The sequence below is a fragment of the Mercenaria mercenaria genome, chromosome 1 (genome assembly GCF_021730395.1).
Source record: "Mercenaria mercenaria strain notata chromosome 1, MADL_Memer_1, whole genome shotgun sequence".
NCBI lineage: Eukaryota > Metazoa > Mollusca > Bivalvia > Venerida > Veneridae > Mercenaria > Mercenaria mercenaria.
The window spans coordinates 41,213,274-41,225,357 of NC_069361.1; the positions used below are offsets into that span (position 1 = coordinate 41,213,274).

Sequence of the window (12,084 nt, forward strand, 5' to 3'; positions counted from 1 at the left end):
TGAGCTCTAAACATGAGCATTTAGTCGGAAAAATCATTTAATTCTTAAAAAAATGAGTATTCATATCTTTAAAGTGACATTAGTCCAAATTTCATATCTGAAAAAAAAAACCAGATCAATTAGTACACAGTATCTATGTATTGAAATAAACATGTTATTGTTTATAAAGATTAATTTGTGTTAGGTCAAAAGCTGAAATACATAATAAAAAATAACCAGCAACAGTATGAATCTAGACTTCCACTACAACACTGGCAGTTGTGTTCCGTTTCACAATTGACTGTTACCACATGCCACTTTATTGTGAGGGCAGTCTTATATACACAATTTTCTTTTTATATGTAGACAAGTGAAAAAGTGATCGGGTTTTTCTACATTTAAAGTTATATTGTGACTTACACATGCGTGTAAGATGTCTTTATAGATTTTAGTTCAGTTAGTCTGAATAGTTAACGAAACGTACCTTAAAATCAGAAATGATATATGAAATCAAGTCTGAATGGATGCCATGCAGGCCATTACAGTCATTATGTAACTTTGCATAGTTCAGTGTGCCATTATAACGCCTTTTATGAGGGTAAAGTTCCAATATGGATTCTGAGACTGTGGTCGATCGAATTCTGAAAAAGTTGCATAACCTCAATCTTTTTACGCGGAATTAGTATGGTCTGCTGCCTAAATGCATCTAATATGCAGAAGGGCGAAATTTAAAAATGTTTTAGAAATTAGGGTACAGTAGATCAAGTCATATTACCTCAGGTACTTTTAGCGTTACAACAACGAATCCGTTGTTTTGGAAACGTGATTTTGACCTTCATGTCGATTGTGTCAAATGTTTAGTAAATGAACCTGTTAAATTAACTGAAGATTATCTTAATTAGACTCTTCTCTATCAACAATGAACAATTATGGATTAGGTTTCCAAAGTAACAACGTGAATTTTACTTAAAATTGGGAAAACGGTGGTGTATTTTGTTACTGCTATACTACATTAGAAGATGATATTGACATCACAAAAACTAAAATAATGAAAACAGTTGACAGCTTCAGTCAGATGCTTCGATAACTATATAAAACGAGTTGATGTGCGACTAGAACACAAGTTTTATCGCATTACAGTTTATAGACACTTGTTAGTTAAATATCTAAAATGTATCCAAATGACCATATCATTCTATAATAACATTCATCATTTTAAAGGGCACGTTAGTCTCTTAAAATGTAAAAGTTTCGATTTCAATTTCTGATAAGATATGATTACAGTAAGTAAGCATAAGATTGTAAGTGTATTTTTGTTTGCAATCAAATAGCAACTACCTTATAAGACTCCTTACACTTATTTCAGTCAGTCGTTCTTTAGTTAAATATTATTTTTATACTGATATTATTAATATATTTATGTGTATTTCAAATATGTATAAATCAAAGTTTAGTCAAACACCAAAACATATTTCCCCTATAATGTCCTCATAATTTATAATATGTAATGTCTGTGTGAAAAAAAAACAACAAAAAACAAACAAACATGATTGCAGCTTTATTTCCATTCTTTTAATACTTAATTAAAATAAAGTTTAACAAGAGCTGTCTCCATAGGATGACGCATGCCCCCGATGGCACTTTAAATGAATAGTTATGGCCGATGTTAGAGTTTAGGACCTTTGACCTACGGAGCTGGGACTTGCGCGCGACACGTCGTCTTACTGTGTCACACATTCATGCGTAGTTATTTTAAAATCCATGCATGAATGACAAAGATATGGACCGGACACGCCCATCAATGCACTATCATGAAAAATGACCTTTAACGTCTAGGTGTGCCCTTGACCTTTGAGCTACGGACCTGGCTCTTGCGCGCGACACGTCGTCTTACTGTGGTACACATTCATGCCAAGTTATTTGAAAATCCATCCATCGATGACAAAGATATGGACCGGACACGCCCATCAATGCACTATCCTTTAATGTCTAAGTGTGACCTTGACCTTTGAGCTACGGACCTGGGTCTTGCGCGCGACACGTCGTTTTACTGTGGTACACATTCATGCCAAGTTATTTGAAAATCCATCCATCGATGACAAAGATATGGACCGGACACGAAAATTGCGGACAGACTGACAGACCGACAGACGGACGGACGGTTCAAAAACTATATGCCTCCCTTCGGGGGCATAAAAATGACATTATGTTAATGGTACCTGCAAACATTAGATGGAAGTTCAACTTCCTCCAATACTCTGTTTCTATGTAGAACGTAAACTGTATCGTTAACATCACTTTTGACGAGACCGTTTGCTGTTACTGCATCTTTAATCACAACTTCGGACACTACTGCTGGTATTGCGTCTATGATAACGCCGTCAGAACAGACAGGCTTACTGTGATCAAGAGCGTGGTTATATGCCATGATCGTCAGGTAATACTTTCCAGGTTTTGGAGCTGAAAATTCGGCCCTGTTCTCATATGTCAAGTTCACCTTGAATAAATTCAATATATCAATATAATAAGTTCATTTGAATATGTATACATGTATACATACTGAAGCCCTTTAAGCATTTATATGTTAAATTTCATAATTCTACAAGTAAATATATCGGAATATCAAAAAATCAAGTTAAGCAGACTGGTAATATTCATTTTTCTATACATGCAGCGTGAACAATGTACCTAAACCTATATTGTTCAAATCATCTGTCATTATATTATATTAAGTTCACAACTGCGGATAACTGAGTAGACATTGTCAATTTTCCTTTGACATTCGTGTAAAAATAAAACGTCTTTTCATGGTAATATTGACAAATATTAAAAACACAACTCTCGTTTGTTAAAACATTAAGTCTGATTTAGACAAGTTGTGAAATAATAAACCTTCTTTTTATTGTATACATGAATCTCGGCACAGTTTTCTACTTGATTTCCGTCTCTTTTTTCTATGTTTGAAACGTTATATTGACTGTTCATGTTTACCTATTTATTAATGTTGTTTAAAATAAGTGAATGATTCCGATTTTGATTAAAAAGGTTAAGCAGTCCTTAACTGTTGTATATTTTGTTTAACTTTGTTGTCTACTCTTTCCTTTGCTTTATCTTTTCATTCTCTTTTTATTTCCCTTAGCGTTTAATTGTATTTCTTTCTTTATTTATATCATTCGTGCCTGTTCAAAATGTATTTCATGTGATAAGTATGATACCATGTCGTTGTGACATCAATTTATCAAACATGGATATTTGAACAGTCGTTAGCTGGTAAAGAGAATTATTCTATTTGAAAGTCAAACAACTGTTGTTTTATGCTTTCCAAGAGTTTATTAAAGTGATAATAGATACCTATAAGTAATTTATATTTGTAATATATGTATTCAACATTAAGACTGATAAAACAATGTGTACACAGACAGCTTGGATGTTGTTTAAACGTGTGTAGACATACAATTATCAAATCATAAAAATAATGAGTATTTGGCCGGAAAATTGAAGTATCAATGATATGATTTCATTATTTCGACAGAAAGCTGACTTAGTGTTTTAATGCTGAATGTACTAAACGGCTCGTTCATTACGTTGTTTTATAGAAATGTTTCCAAATGTTTACTGTTTCATTTTAGATTGGTAAAAGGACATTAAACTCAATATAAACAGATTGTAAGGTATAAGTAGCCATGGAAAGTAGAAAAGACATTACTAGTTTCGTTGATGATCAGATAATAACGACCGGAATCTACTTGTTTTCGACTACACAATGTTTTTATGTTTTGTTTACCTAAAATGAATAAATGAAAATATGTTCTGACTAAAGCATCATAAAAAGCGGATTCTGGAGAAATCTTTGTAACTGTATTGATTATTTGCTATCTTTGTTTGTTTCTTTAAAAGGATAATGTTACGTACAACAATTTTATTTTTTGATTACGGTTACGATAACTGAATGATTTAATTAACATCATTGCAGCATTGTTTAAGACATCTATCTATCATGTTTCAGTAATCATGTTATGCAACTACAAACAAATAACAAACAAGTGAATGAAGTATTGCCATGCAATACAAAGTCCCCTACTGGAAGGCACCTAATTTTCTCTACTGCAGTATAACATAATGAACTGATATCTGTCATTAATGTATAAACAACACTGTATTATATATACAATATGTTATAACAAAACATTTGGATTGAACATTGTATATATAAAAACGACAGTCGTTTTCATAAGGCATTTTTGGCCAATTATCAAAAAGGTAATATGTAAGTTATTTATAGTAACAACAAAGCGAAATTTATCCTAAAAAAATCTATATAATATAAGTCAACAAGAAACTCTTTACCGGGTAGACGTAGGTCAAAATACACCTAAAAGTGGATGCACATTTGTAACATGCATGTTGTAACATAGAAAACGGATCTTTCCCAAGGGCCAGTAATCAATAAGTAACAATATAATCTATTTAAAGTAACAACAAAGGGACATATTTCAAAAATTGGTGCCTCATGGTGGTGAAAAGTTGTGCCAATTTACATCAAAATCCCTCCATGCATGGAGAAAAGATGTTCAAGACAAAATCATTCTTGAATTTGACCTTTGACCTCTAAGTGTGGCCTTGACCTTAGACCTAGGGACCTGGCTCTTGTGCATAACAATCCACCTTATAATAGTGAACATTTATGCCAAGTTACATCACAATCCATCCATGCATGAAGACGAAATTTTCCGGACAAAGTCATTCTTGCATATGACTTTTGGCCTCCATGTGTGACCTTGCCCTTAGACCATAGGACCAGGTTCTTGTGCATGACACTCCGTCTCGTGGTGGTAAACATTTGTGCCAAGTAATATTAAAATCCCTTGAACGATTGTTGAGTTACAGACTGGACAGGAAAAAAGCCCTTTTGGCTTTTGGCTTCCAAGTGTGACCTTGACCTTGCAGCTAAAAGTCTGGATTTTGCGTATGAAATATTGTCTCATCCAGGGCTATATTTGTGCCAAGTAATATTAAAATCTTGTTTTGCATGACAAAGTTACAGACCGGACAGGAAAAGAGGTCCCATTGACCATTGATCTCCAAGTGTGACCTTGGCCTTTAAGCTAAGGTTCTGGGTGTTGCGCATGGCACGTCGTCTCATCATGGGACACATTTGTCCTCAGTAATATTAAAATCCCTTAATTGATGGCAGAGTTATAGACCGAACAGGAAAAAAACACTGTTGACCTTTGACCACCAATTGTGACCTTTACCTTTAAACCATGGGTCCAGGATTTGCACATGGCATATTGTCTCATCATGAGGAACATTTGTACCAAGTGATATTAAAATCCCATAATGAATAAGAGAGTTATAGACCGGACACGAAACAATCCCTGTTCATCCCGTGTTAACATTTGACAGCCAAGTGTGACCTTGACCTTTGAGCTAGGAGTCTGAAACTTTTGCATGACACATCTTCTTATTATGAGGTACATTTGTGACAAGTAATATTAAATCCCTTCATGGATGGCAGAGTTATGGACCTGACAGAAAAAAAGCCCTGTTGACCTTTGACCTCATATTGTGACCTTGACCTTTGAGCAAGGGGTCCGGGTTTTGCGCATGACATGTATTTCATCACGAAAAACATTTTTGCCAAGTAGTATTAAAATCCCTTTATGGATGACAGAGATATGGACCGGACACGAAATAGCGGACGGACGTACGGACGGACGGACGGACGGAATGACGGACGGACAGAATGACGGACGGACGGAAAAGCGCATTCCTATAGTCACCGAAACTGTGCCAGTAGGGGGCTAATAACCTAATGTATAGCGTTTCTAATGTCTTTAGCCGTAAATAATTGTAAGTTTTACCACCAATATATGATAGATATAAAACGGAAATGATGACTATATACATTTTTGATAAATTCAATTATAACAAAAATACTTCGCATATAAAATATTGTCATGCAGGGACCGATTTTATATCATGTTAGTCGCTACATTCAATAGCATCTTGATAAAAAGCATATACAGTAAGTATGGGTATAATTTAAATACGCTATATAGATAACTTTGATGCAATGAAATGGAAGTAATTGAAAAAAGACATAAAATATAATTATCTAATATTGTTTCTAAATCAAATTTATCTTGAACTTACTCCCAAACAGATAGCAGAATATGTACAGAAATATAGTTGTCTATTGTTAGATAGATAGATACCTTTAAATGTACGTCTAGATCATTTTCGTTTAAGCAACGGTCGTTAAAGGCATAAGTGTAAAACCATACACCGCTTTCTTCATCAAAGAAGCCATCCCAGTATCCAGTCAGTTGCAGAGATTGCTGAAAGTCAACTTCCGGGGCTCCAGGAATTCCATCGTGGACAATGCCTTCATGAGGTGGTGATGTGTCAATACTTATCTATGTTTAAAATTGTTTACTTATTTTCAGTATTAGGCAAGGTACTAATAAATTTCACTTTATCTATGTTAAAACGGTGTTTATATATATATACTGATATGTAATTTTAAATAGATCTATTATAAATATAACTACATTAATTTTTCAAATGATACAATTATATACTCATTAAGCTTTATCAACATGCATCCATGCACTTTGTATTAAAAATCAGCAACAACCCGTTTTTACATGAAATGAGCCTTGAGTGCAGCTCTGCCGCTCATTGGCTGTTTCTGTCTGTCGGTAGTATTACCTTTTTCTGTAGGACAGACGTCAGCTTGGCACTGTTTTTCACAGATACTTCTATGAAGTAGTCATATTCATGTTCTCCGACTTCCCGACCAAAATGTATACCACGATTATTGTCATTTGATACTTGTGGTTTGATTTGATAATGTTTGTGAAAGCATCCATTATAGGGCGAGCAGTAGCAATTAGGTCCTCGAGCATGTAATGTATAAGTCTTTTTGCAGTCGTCTAACGTCTACAAAACAAAATTCAGCCGATAGTATAATCGTTTGAAGGTTATGCTTCCGACACATTCTATGGAAACCCTGGAGAAACTTCTAATTGCAATACTTCTGACTTCAATCTTCCAATTTCCTTATTCCTACCTTTATTACTTCCAACTTCCAGCTTTATTACTTCCAACTTACAATTACACTACCAATAACTTCTAACTTCATTACTTCTAACTTCATTACTTCTAATTGCTAACTTCCAATTATTTTAGTCCTAACATTGATTCGAACTCCGTTTACAGTAACTTCAAACTTCATTAATTCCAAATACTAATATCATTACTTCTAACGCCCAGATTCGTTACTCCCACCTTCATAACGTTTGCCTTCCAACTTTATGTTTTCTAACTTCTAACTGCCAGCTTCAATATTTCCAATTTATAAGACTCAACTCCGTCACTTCTAACTTCAAATGTTATTAATACTAACTTACAACTTCCTACTTTATTACTTTTTTCTCAGAATTTACTTACTCCTTACGTCATAGCTTCCAACTTCCGAATTCATTACTTGATACCTATATATCCCTTACTTATAACTGTCAACTTCTCTTACTTCTTACAAGTGTATAAATTCTAACCTCAAAATTCTAACTACATTATTTCATACTATTCTAACTACATTATTTCATACTTTCAAATTCATTACCACCATCTGTAAACTTCATCCCTTCTAAGTTACAATCATTTTAACTTTAACTTCAAACTTACTTACTTTTAACTTCCAACTTCCTTATTTCTTACCCGCAACAATATTAATTGTACCTTCTGTCAAATTCGTTACTTCCAACTTTTAAGTTTCAACTTCGTTACTTAACTACTTCAAACTTTATAACTTCGCATTTTACTACGTCTACCTTCCGACTTTCCTTCCGTTTGATTCGTAAGGGAGTGGGAAGCAATAAAATCGGAAGTAGAAAGTAAGAAAGCTGGAAGCTAGAAGTTAATTAAAGCCATAAAAGGACTGATAGCCACTGCTTATTGAGTGATATTTTACCCGATACATCTGAAGAATCAACATTTCATTGTGCATAGACCGGTCATGATTTGAACAATATTGATAGAGGTCCAATGACAATGCTACATGCCAAATATCTGTGCATGGTGGTTTGTTAACAAGATTTTAAAAGGTTTTCTCAATACAACTCTATGTAAAACTAAGTTTGCGCTAGGGTGGGGCCAATTTTAACCCTAACCCTAGAGCGGAGTGATTCCAAATGTGAATATAAAGTTCATAATTATTCTAGAATCAGTTGCTGCTTGTTTTTATTGTTTAAAACAGTAGTCATCAGTTGCTCATACACTCGCACAATACCAAGATTATAAAAATAAATATGGGACTATCTTTTACACGTCAAGAATAATTGTGTGATGCTGTCTCATAGAAATAGATGGAAAACTCAAACGACGCGATGTTGAAACTGGGTACTTGATTTAGAGCTATAGCAAGTTGCTAAAGTTCTGGCTAAAATGACTTAACGTAGAAGCAGCACTGCCTTTTTATGCAAGGTAGTAAGAAGTCATACTTATTGCAACAAGGAGTCCCTCTAGGGCTTCCATTAGTTCGGCTTTATTTTAATTATATGTTGCACGTTCATAGCAAGTTCATGTAATACGAACATAATTATGTATATACATAAAGTTGTACCTGACTAGATTTTATTTGACTAAATCGCAAAATGTAATATAAATAACAATTTCTGTTTACATATCTTTATTTCACTAATGGCAGAAACACATAAATGCACAACTCTGTATTAAACCTAATATATTCAGTTCAACTATGTTGAATTAAACTGTCAAATGTTCAAACACTACATCATGAATGGATTTATAATCTGCTTTCTGATCTCGCTAACAAAGAACTAACACGACGTATAACGTTGTCGATCATTCTGTTTTATGCGATTAGCTCCTAGTTATATTTTGTAAAAAGATAAACGCAAAATAAATATGAAATTATTTTATACCAGAATGATGAACGTGGATCTACATATAAGAATAACCTTGCAATATTCTGAAAATGATTTAGTTATGAAAATAATACAATTACCTCTGTTTCACCTTGTGGGGGTTCGTAAGATTGTCCATGAACTAAAACATTCTTTGTGAAATTATCAAATATCTTCCATGACACCTCATGTATACCACTGTGATAATCAAATGCGTCCCATTCAATCCTAAGAGTTAAAAGAAACAAGCTGTTAAACTACTATTTATATGATTTATATGTTTGAAAAAATACATACATTATGCCACGATCAGTCTAATTCCTGTTTACAAGTTTTAGGAACCTAAAATCTGATTATCAAGAAAATTAGTGCAATTATAAACATATTACGTCAGTTCCGTCAGTTCCAGAACGCTGTGAACACTTATATTGACCCAATCCCCTTTCGTCAGCCACAAGTTCTGTATAATTGGCGGTGACAGGTCTATCATTACGGTTACATTGTCCTCGGCGAATTCCCCTACAGCATCAGTTCCGCGGATGAAATAGGTCAGCTTCTTTCCGTCTATGAATTCTAAATTATTGTAGGTCATTGTTTGAAGACTGAAGGATTCCCCAGTGACGCGTTCAAAGTCAGTATATCGTACATCACCATTCAACTCAACCATACGAGCAATATCAAATCGTACAATTCCTGTACAAAAAAAAAAATAAATAAAAGAAAAAAAAATAAAACGAAATATGATAATTGTGTGAAGATATATTCTGACAAAGCTATAAGTCATTGTTTTACCGTTTGACTTTCAATTTAGGTAAATCTAGCATACATTTGACGTCAGATCGACCTTATTTAATAGGGAATCGATCCTATCGATTTTCGTCGCGAAGTGACGAAAATCTGGATCTATCCCTCTATGGTAACATGCGATATAACGAATGAGATATATACTATCGAATTCAAAAATGTAAATGTATACTTCCGGTTCGTGCACAGAGCGTCTGACTTCGGATTTTTTTTTTTTTTTGAAGAATACTCTTTTTGCTTGTGCAGCAAGCGTCCACATAACTTGTCCGAACCGCAACGTTTTGCACATTAGTACAAATGAGGATATATCGTATAAATACACGTAGTGTGCACTTGCAAATAAAACCACCTAGTGAGCACTGTTCATATACCTCACCGGAGAGTGCGCCTATCCAACAGGCGGAAATTACATGTAATACAATATAAAATCGGCAGTGCTTTTTTATCGCCATAACATAATTTCCCTTATTATATTTTTCAAAATAAAGTACAGTCTAATTGCAGTTGACCATTATAGCCGTCTCATACCTACAAGGAACCTAAACTACTTGATCCCATTATCTTAACCCAATACCATTCCAACTCCATTTTTCCAAGAACAATTCGTTCCTGGAATGGACTCCCCTATACATACAGTCCAGCCGCAGCTTGATGCTATTCACTGAGAAGCTTTCTAATCTATATCTAAGTTTATTATCTTAGTAATTGCAATTCTTTTTAACTTTGCACCTAATGAGCTTGCTCATCTTTTAACAGTCGGCCCCAGACAAAGCGATTCCCAGTTATAATCACTACTGTATCGATAAGTAATTTTTTTTTATAAAATCATGGTTTAATATACATGTTTATAATTGTTATATATATATTAGTATCTGTGCACGTAAAAAGGAAGAATTTAGCAGTTTTTATTAACAATTTACATACTAAATCTACTTTATCATCACTGGTTTATTGATTCATGATTTAATGATAATGCCTGTTTGGAAAATTTTGATGTTTTGGTGAACTTCTAGAAGCAGCAACTTGTCAGAAATGAAGAAGATTCTCCAAAAATAATATATTCCACAATTACACAGCAAATAATTACAGTCGTTCGATATGGAAACTGCAATAACTGACGGATGCAGCATTTTTAGTATAGAGATATGGAATTCTACAAATGTACATACATTAACATTCTACAATAACGAGCAGCAGCATTATCGTATTTGCAAAATTAATATGTTATTTGTTGTGCAAACCAGATGGCATTGACCAATTCTGATAATTGTACACTGTAGATGTAGATTTCAAAATCTACCTTAAATTAATGGGAAATCCATCCTACGCCTAGCGACGAAAATCGGGATTGATCCCGCTGCGATAACATGCGATATACCGAATGAACTATTTACTATCGAATTAAAAATGTGTGTCCAACCATGTTGTCATTAGACAGTTCTTTTCAAATACTATGAGACGAGTTGAAGTCGGATCGATTTTTTAATTGAAGCTGTGCCTAATTTCATATTATTTCATATTTCTTAACATTTTAGCAGATATTTAAACGTACATACTGATGTACATTTAAAAAAAACACGTTATAATCTCTCTCAAACTATATATGTGAATCTCTTTTTAAATTAACTTATTTAACAAGCAAGGTTTTTCTTTTAACATCACCTTTATGTACAGTTTATTCACCTTCAACATTAAAAGTGTTATCAACTGTTCTACTGGATCTTCCTTTGCGATCGTCAAGGTCTCTAATGACGTCATCAATTTCTTGAACATTATTAAGCCAACCTCCGACTGTATGCCGAACATTTCTGAATCTTCCAAACCAAACAAGTTCGATAATATCGCTGTATTTATTAATCCATCCATTTTCCTGAGCCTGACGAATACTAGCCTTACTTCCGAAAAGTTCAACAACAGATTCATTGTCAAACAATACGATTCGTCTAGCAATTTTTTCGTTTCCTGCACTGTCGAATACAATAATCTCGACTGAGTAAGGCCCTGGCTCCTGTAAGTCCAAAGTAACTGAAGACTGAAAACAAAATATCTATAACTAGTTTCGTACCAGTGCAAATATTTTTACAGTTTAGCACATTGTTCAATGAACTAAATGCACATAAGATAGTTACATTTAAGTTTTGGAATTATCGCAAATTATATAAAGTTCTTCACTGCTGAATAAATTAAATCAACTAAAACAGAACAACCATATTGTATATGTCTTCCAAAACAGTTGATATTGTCAGGGAATACGTTTAGTAAATAGGGTTAACATTTTACATAGAAACAAATACTTAAAATTATAAATGGTACTATATATATTTAAGGTACTACAATTAAAGGGTTATAAGTTGGAATATATGCGTAA

General features: G+C 33.7%; 1 protein-coding gene across 1 annotated transcript in view; it reads right to left on the reverse strand.

Moving 5' to 3' along the window:
• LOC128557569 (uncharacterized) overlaps window positions 1-12,084 on the reverse strand; it is a 53,451-nt gene that overhangs the window by 15,982 nt on the left and 25,385 nt on the right. The window contains exons 11-17 of the mRNA XM_053545040.1: window positions 11,400-11,748; window positions 9,302-9,605; window positions 9,014-9,140; window positions 6,694-6,924; window positions 6,198-6,398; window positions 2,199-2,476; window positions 464-620 (exon numbers count right to left, since the gene is read on the reverse strand). Coding sequence (XP_053401015.1) covers window positions 464-620; window positions 2,199-2,476; window positions 6,198-6,398; window positions 6,694-6,924; window positions 9,014-9,140; window positions 9,302-9,605; window positions 11,400-11,748 — 1,647 coding nt within the window. The remainder of the gene's footprint in view (window positions 1-463; window positions 621-2,198; window positions 2,477-6,197; window positions 6,399-6,693; window positions 6,925-9,013; window positions 9,141-9,301; window positions 9,606-11,399; window positions 11,749-12,084) is intronic.